Genomic DNA, 8,436 nt, shown 5'->3' with positions numbered 1-8,436 from the left:
GAAAAAGTCTGTATGTGTGTGTGTATGTATGTATGTGTGTGTGTATGTGTGTGTGTGTGTGTGTGTATGTATGTGCGTATGTGTCAAATAATGTCACTCATTTTTCTCAGAGATGGCTGGACCGATTTGCCCAAACTTAGTCTCAAATGAAAGGTGCAACCTTCCCATCGGCTGCTATTGAATTTTGGATCGATCGGAATTCTGGTTACGGAATTACGGGTTTCAGAGTGCGGGCACACAGAAATTTCTCATATAAACTATAGGAAAAATTAAAAATAGAATTTTTATTTTTGATGCTAAATGTGTTCAAGGTGCATGAAACGTCGGGATTTGATGCAAACTCGAAAAAAAAATTTGACGACGATTCACTTTTTTGGATTTTGGCACATTTTTGCCTTTCTCATATAGAAAGGTTATGCAATCACTCTGAAAAACGTCAACATAATCCCGGCCCGGAGGGCCGAGTGTCATATCCCATTCGACTCAGTTCGTCGAGATCGGAAAAAGTCTGTATGTGTGTGTATGTATGTATGTGTGTGTATGTGTGTGTGTGTGTATGTATGTGCGTATGTGTCAAATAATGTCACTCATTTTTCTCAGAGATGGCTGGACCGATTTGCCCAAACTTAGTCTCAAATGAAAGGGGCAACCTTCCCATCGGCTGCTATTGAATTTTGGATCGATCGGAATTCTGGTTACGGAATTACGGGTTTCAGAGTGCGGGCACACAGAAATTTCTCATATAAACTATAGGAAAAATTAAAAATAGAATTTTTATTTTTGATGCTAAATGTGTTCAAGGTGCATGAAACGTCGAGATTTGATGCAAACTCGAAAAAAAAATTTGACGACGATTCACTTTTTTGGATTTTGGCACATTTTTGCCTTTCTCATATAGAAAGGTTATGCAATCACTCTGAAAAACGTCAACCTAATCCCGGCCCGGAGGGCCGAGTGTCATATCCCATTCGACTCAGTTCGTCGAGATCGGAAAAAGTCTGTATGTGTGTGTATGTATGTATGTTTTTTTTTTTTTTTTTTTTTTTTTACAATGGAGAAGACCTTTATGTCCTAGCCCAGTACACGTGCTAACGGTAGGGTCCAATCTACCACACGGGGTGCACTGGGGGCGTGTCGGACTCGAATGGTGACCAGCCATTAATACCGACTAAACTCCATTGGGCTCCGCCATCATTCCTCCCAGGAACTACCTCTCGGTATTACTTCTGGGGGGATGGCTGTACTCAATGTACTCATTCACTCTCACTCGCGCGATCATACATCCTGTATGAGGCTTACTTGGGTGCTCTCTCAATCACACTTTGATTCGCTCTCAAACACTCCCACATGAGGCTGACTTTTGTGCTCACCTTTTACGTTCCATGCGAGGCTGACTTGTGTGCTCACCTTACTCATTCCTTGCTAGGCTTACTTTTGTGCTCGCCCTACCCATACATGTGAGGCTGACTTGGGTGCTCACCCTATCACCTGATTCACTCTCAATCGTGCCACTCTATTGTACCTTTGTCACTCCCTCTGGCATCCCATGTGGGACATTTTTCTTAGGCCCCACTTCTGACATACCATGTGTTCCGAGAACAAAGGAGGCTCTTAGCCGATTCTTTTTAGCCGTTCACAAACTCGGTATTTTGGTGTGAGACAGCTTAAAGCTGAAAGTTTTATTGTTATCATTTCCGTTTTGTAATATAATAAGATAAACTTACATTTATCGGTTTAGAACCAGAATACAATGGCTTGCTAGTACAGTTAATCTGCGATTCTGCCCGTTTTATCTGTGATATAGTTTTAGGTTAGGTTAAGTAGGTTTTAGAAATTTAGTTTTAAGCTCAACCGTACCTTACTGTGATGACTGTGATTTCCTTAGGTATAATTAGGTTTCACTGTGTATATATAAGGTTTAACTGTACTAACAATGATTTTACTGTGATTTAATGAATTTAATATAATTAAGTTTTCCTCCTCCTGTACGATGCCTTACTCAGCACTTTTGAGAATGACAGCTCTGCTCCCGCCGTCGGGTCACGTCATCGTCCACGGATGACGTTTCAACCGTATGACAGTACTGTTCAGCAACAGTTACACCACCAAGAGCAGTGTTGGCAGTAACATTCTCCCCCCCGTAACACTGGCCACTGGTCCCAGTTTTACCATCCAACTCAACCTCCAACACGGCTAACTTCGATACCGGTCTACGCAATATCCCCCTCGCAGTCTGAACTATCGCTTGTCGAACTCGTCCGTCTTCCGCTATCACGACATCTTTGATTTTCCCGCGCGTCCAGCCATTCCTTCGGACCTCGTCTGCTATGAGGACCAAATCTCCGACAGCCACTGGTTTCACTTCTCCGAACCACTTCATTCGCTTAGTCAGCATCGGAAGATATTCCCGTATCCAGCGCTTCCAGAAGACGTCCAGCTGACGTTGTATTTGGTTCCAAGAATTCTTTACGGCAGAGACAGGATCACTGAACGGTACTGCAGGCTGACGAACACCAGTGGAACTTCCCAACAGGAAATGGTTAGGAGTCAGGGCTTCTACTTCAGCAGCATCTAGGGGTAGGTAGGTAAGTGGCCGGCTTTTCACTATACCCTCGGCTTCCACGGCTAGCGTCACCAGCCCTTCATCGTCCAGTTTCCGGTCGTTGTTGTAGGCTGCTTCCATGGCTGACTTTATGGACCGCACCATTCTCTCCCACGCTCCTCCCATATGAGGTGCAGCTGGTGGGATAAAGACCCATTTGGTAGATGCGTTTGTGAACGTTGCTGCTAATTCTCCATGTACGTTCTCGAGTTCTTTCCGCAGCAGTCGTTCGGCACCTTGGAAGTTGGTACCGTTGTCGGAGTAGATTTCCACCGGCGCTCCTCGGCGACAGATGAAGCGACGGATGCATTTGATACAGGACGGTGTGGAAAGACTGTGTGCAACTTCCACATGGACAGCACGGGTGGTTAGACAGGTGAACAGACATATCCAGCGTTTAACCGAGCTCCTTCCTACTTTCACCAGCAACGGTCCGAAAAAATCAATACCGGTGTAGGTGAATGGTCGAGTAAACGAGGACAAGCGGGCCAAAGGCAGCGGCGCCATTCGCGGAACCTTCGGAGTCGCCTTCTTCACTCTGCACCACTGACAGACGGTCGCAACTTGCTTCACCACTCTCCTTAGTTGGAAGATGCTGTAGAACTGCCGAATCTCGTTCACCACCGTTTCAGAATTACCGTGACGAAAGGTACGATGGAAATCATCTACAACTAGCGTCGTCACCGGATGTTTTCTTGGGAGAATCACCGGGAACCTAGCATCGAAAGATGTATGCGGTGCAGCTCCAATTCTTCCGCCGACGCGTAGCACGCCACACTCATCGACTGTTGGTGTCAACTGATACAAACTGCTCGATTTAGGTAATTCTGCTTGTCCTCTCGAAACTGCAATCATCTCATCTGGATACTCCTGCCATTGCGCAATCCACACAAGCGTGTTCTTCGCCTTCTTCAGTTCCTCTTGACTAAGATGCAGCAATTCCGGCGTCTCTCCTCGACATCTACGCCTACAATTGCCCAAGAAACGGTGTACGTATGCAACTGCGCCTAGCAATCGTCTCCACCTAGAGAATCTAGAAAAATCTATCACAACCTCCGGAATAGTTGACCCCTGGATCAGGAAGCAGGGTCTCAGTTCCTCTTCAGGCACCTTTGAAGGTTTCGGTTGCTTCGGCCAATTCTCCTCGGCAAGCCGAAGAAATTCAGGACCTTTAAACCACTCGTCGGTTGCTTCCGGACACGGATTCTTACCCCACTTTGTTGCGGCATCTGCAGGATTTAGCTTACTGGGGACCCAGTGCCATTCTGCGAGGTCTGTCGTTGTCAATATCTCCCCTACTCGGCATGCTACGTACTGCGTGTACCGACGATGATCGGCGCGTAACCAGGCCAACACTGTGGCGGAATCACTCCACAGAAAACGCTGCTTCACCTTCACGCTGTGATTCTCCTGAACAAACGACACTAAACGGCTGCCCAGAACTGCTGCTTGTAGCTCCATGCGAGGAATCGAGAGTGGCTTCAGCGGTGCAACCTTCGTTTTGGCCGCGACTATCGAGCACTCTGCTTTGCCTTCAGTGTTGGTCACTCTGAAGTACGCTACGGCGGAGAAAGCGACTTCACTTGCATCGACGAAAACGTGCAATTGAAGATGATCATACACCTGCACATTCGCTTCCTTGAAGTAGCACCGTGGGATCCGCAGGCCTCTGATTTTAGGGAACAGACCGGTCCACCTAACCCAACGATCGAATATTTCTTCAGTTACCTGTTCGTCCCACTGCAATCCTGCTCGCCATACATCCTGAAGGAGAATCTTTCCATGAACGAGAGACACACTCAGCAATCCCAGTGGATCGAATACGCCCATTAGGCATTTTAACATCTGACGTTTTGTTGGCCGCTTACCGTTATCTATCACCAGTTGTATCTCCTCTTTAATTTCCATCGAGAACAGCAACTCATCCTCTGAAGTCTGCCAGAGCATGCCCAACACGCGATCGCCTCTGTCCACTGCGTTCAAGCATAGGCTTTTGCTAGGGTTAGCGGACGCCTCCTTCAGTCCACGAAGAACTCCAGCACTGTTCGATACCCAGGTCCTAAGATGAAATCCTCCTTTCTGGTGTATAGTTGCAATTTCCCGCGACACTCGCTCGGCTTCTTCGTCATTCTCGAAGCTATCGAGATAATCATCCACATAGTGGCTTTTCAGAATTCCCTCTACTGCTCGTGGGAAACGGTCCGAGAATTCTTCCGCGTTTTTATTTTTAACGTACTGCGCTGACGCCGGTGAACACGTGGATCCAAATGTTGCCACATCCATGATGTAAGTTTCCACCGGTTTTGTTGGGTCATTCCGGAATAAGAAACGTTGAGAATGACGGTCCGGCTCGCGGATCAACAGCTGGTGGAACATTTCTCGTATATCTGCAGACACTCCTACTTTATATTGTCGGAACCGCGACAGAACTGCTGGAAGCGATGTAAGTTGATCCGGTCCTTTAAGCAGCATAGAGTTCAGAGATATTCCATCCACCTTTGCTGCTGCGTCCCATACCAGTCGAACTTTACCTGGTTTCCGGGGATTTGTCACTGCTCCTAGCGGCAGGTACCACGCGCGTTTTGGGTCTGCTCGTTCTAATTCTGCCTTCGTAGCACAATGCGCATATCCTTTCTGCTGGTACTCCGCTATCTGGTTCTTCAGATTTGCAGCCAGCTCTGGATCTCTCATCATCTTGCGCTCCAGACACTCAAACCTCTTGAATGCCATATTGTAGCTATCCGGAAGTTCGATGTCGTCGTACCGCCACAGTATACCTGTTTCGAACTGGTCACCTACTCGTCTCGTCGACTGCTCCATGATGCTCCTAGCCCGCTTATCCTCGTCGGATTCCAGAACTATCGACGGCTTCATTCCTACATCTTCCATTGAAAAATATTCCTTCACCGCAATATGTAAGTCCTGGTCGCTGGCGCACTCACAGGCATGGTAATTCAGTGAATGCGTGCCCTCCTTACCACTACCGCCGAAGATGCACCATCCTAGTCTGGTTTTCACTGCAACAGGATCGCTCTTCTTGCCTTCCTTCACTTGCAGCGGGACAGTGAGGTTCACGTTGTTAACGCCTATCAACAGACGGGGAACAGCATTTGCGTAACTGACAATCGGTAAACCTTGGAGGTAACGATAACGTTGCGCCAGTTCACCGTAATCTAAACTCTGCTCCGGCAAAGTAAGCTCCTTTACAGTACGGATATCATCAATAGTGAATTGTTTTGCGCTGCTAGCTCCTCTGATCGTAATTCGAACTTGTTTCGAATCCGATTCGACACGGGTGACGTTCCCTGTCCACTTCAGGCACAAAGGTGTTGTCCTACCGTCGATTCCCAGTTGCTCTACTAGGTCGTTCTCGATCAGCGATAGATCCGAGCCATCATCCAGAAAAGCGAAAGTTTCGATGGTAGCTCGCGGCCCTGAGATGGCGACTGGTATAATACGGAATAGAAGAGCCTGCTTGCTTTGCCGATGCGTGTGATTCTGTACTGTAGACGATCCTTGGGTAGGACGATTAATGGAACTAACTCGATCAGAATGCAGGAGCGGATGATGACGATACTGACATCCCTCGATCACACACCGTGTTGCGTTTCTACAGCTTCTCCTTCCATGCGCATTAAGGCAGCTCCGACACAGCCCGTTATTTTGCGCAAACTTCCACCGGTTATCTACGGTATACGCTTTAAACGCAGAGCATGCCGATACTCGGTGCCCTGGTTTCTTGCAGCACGCACACACCCGTTCCTTCTCGCGCACGATCTCCTGAAATGACTCCGCTTCGCTCGTGTGGGTATTCACAGCTCCCTTCTGCCTAGGCTTCTGCTGATAGCCGCCGTCCTCGCCAACGTACATTGTTACTCTGCTAACGGCAGTGACGACCCTGAGCATGAAGTCCCTGAACACTTTAAGGTTGACCACCGCATGCTGCTGTATATGATCCGCCCATTGCATCTTAGTGTGCGCATGCAGTTTCCCCACTAACTCCATCAGCAACGTGGGATTAGATAGGTGCTCTTGTTGTCCAGCGGCTTCCAGGTGATCACAGAGACTACGCACAGCTATACCGAAGTCGATGACTGTCTCCAATCTTTCCGCTTTCGGCGCCGGAACACTGCGCACTTTCTGTAGTAGAGCACTGATTAACAATTCAGGTCGTCCATACAACAAACGAAGGGTATCAATTACATGCGGCACTGATTCAGGAAGCAACAATCTACTTTTGACAGATTCATACGCGGGTCCTTTCAGACAACGTTGAAGACGCGCGAGATTTTCGGCGCTATTATATCCACACGCTAACGAGCTATTCATGAAGGTGCTAATGAATATTGGCCAGTCAGCTGGGTTGCCCGAAAACGTAGGTAGATCGCGGGACATCACTTGACGCGCGGATAACTGCGAGGGGGAGGGAGTAAATTGATCAATAATCGGTAGTCCCAGCGGAGGGGGAACTGTTCCGATAGATAGCACCGGGTTTATTAGCGACGGGCCAGAAATCGGCGTACCCGCGGGTGGGGGAACGATTCCATGAATAATTGGATTTGCCGGTGGCTGCAAGCCAACATTCGTTCCGGACAACGGAACGGGTTTTGTTTCGATTGGAAGCACATTCGCTTCCAACGACGGAATCGTGGCCGTTGATGCCATCGTTCCAAATTGTTTGATAATTTGTTGGAGGGAGTGTTCGAATTTTGATGGTACAGGTGGATTAATAATTGGATCACAAAGTGGCTTACCTTCACGTGCTACGGGGGGCACTTGGGGTTCGACATTACCTCTTGTGTTGACTACCTCTTGTTGTACCAAAGTTGATTTGGGGAACGCGCCGGTGTACTGCTGCTGTTCCCGCTTAGAAAGACTCTGAAGGTTGAATGGTTTTACTGTTGAATTCAACGGTGGTTTGTAGAAACTGAACCCATGGTGTTGTCTTCCTTGCTGCACTGTTGTATCTGTAGCCGGTTTTTCCGAAGTAGGCATATTGATGTTAGCTGTAGCGTGCTGGTACGAATTGCTTCGCTCCGAGTTCTTCGGGATGCGTGAGTTCTGATTCAGAGAGGCTGCTGTAAAGTCTGCCGATTTACCCACCGGCGGAAGACCATATGCGCCTTCACCCTGATCAGTGCATTGCTGCTTCCACTGCTTTACCCTTTCTAGACTCGTCCTTCTGCTGACCCTGCTTCGGTTGCTAGCCATCTCTTCCATTTCGTTCTGCTCCGCTTCCAGGATTGCATACTTCTCGACGAGATGACGTTTCTCCATCGCTTGTTGCTCTTCCAACAGCTTCATTTTCAACGACAAACGTTCTGCCTTAGCGCTGGATACCGTTGTTCGGGAGCAAACACTCAGCGGCAAACAGTGGGCGCAGGTCCACGGCCGATCAGCAACCGATGCAGTCACTTCCGCACATGACATATGCCACCATCCATCGCATTGATCGCATTGAACGCAATCGTCACTTGTCTCCGGACGATCGCAGCAAACGCAGCTGGAAGATTTATTTTTCTCTGGGGTTTTATCATCCGTGGGGTTAACCATTGGATCCATGTTCGACTCCATTGAAAACGTGACGATAAATCTTTAAGTTTTGTTCCGAGAACAAAGGAGGCTCTTAGCCGATTCTTTTTAGCCGTTCACAAACTCGGTATTTTGGTGTGAGACAGCTTAAAGCTGAAAGTTTTATTGTTATCATTTCCGTTTTGTAATATAATAAGATAAACTTACATTTATCGGTTTAGAACCAGAATACAATGGCTTGCTAGTACAGTTAATCTGCGATTCTGCCCGTTTTATCTGTGATATAGTTTTAGGTTAGGTTA

At 47.8% G+C, this 8,436-nt stretch overlaps 1 protein-coding gene across 1 annotated transcript; it reads right to left on the bottom strand.

The window, feature by feature from the left end:
• Positions 1-1,999: 1,999 nt before the first annotated feature.
• Positions 2,000-8,164, bottom strand: LOC131679684 (uncharacterized). The gene has a single exon (XM_058960420.1). The coding sequence runs from the start codon at positions 8,162-8,164 to the stop codon at positions 2,000-2,002; it is 6,165 nt and encodes a 2,054-aa protein (XP_058816403.1).
• Positions 8,165-8,436: the final 272 nt, after the last annotated feature.

Source organism: Topomyia yanbarensis, chromosome 2 (assembly GCF_030247195.1).
Source record: "Topomyia yanbarensis strain Yona2022 chromosome 2, ASM3024719v1, whole genome shotgun sequence".
NCBI lineage: Eukaryota > Metazoa > Arthropoda > Insecta > Diptera > Culicidae > Topomyia > Topomyia yanbarensis.
Note: the sequence above shows the minus strand (reverse complement) of the source record. Positions and strands in the feature narration are given on the sequence as shown.

Bases quoted from the DNA above. Each gene is read 5' to 3' on its own strand.
- LOC131679684 (XM_058960420.1), bottom strand. From the start codon at position 8,164: ATGGATCCAATGGTTAACCCCACGGATGATAAAACCCCAGAGAAAAAT.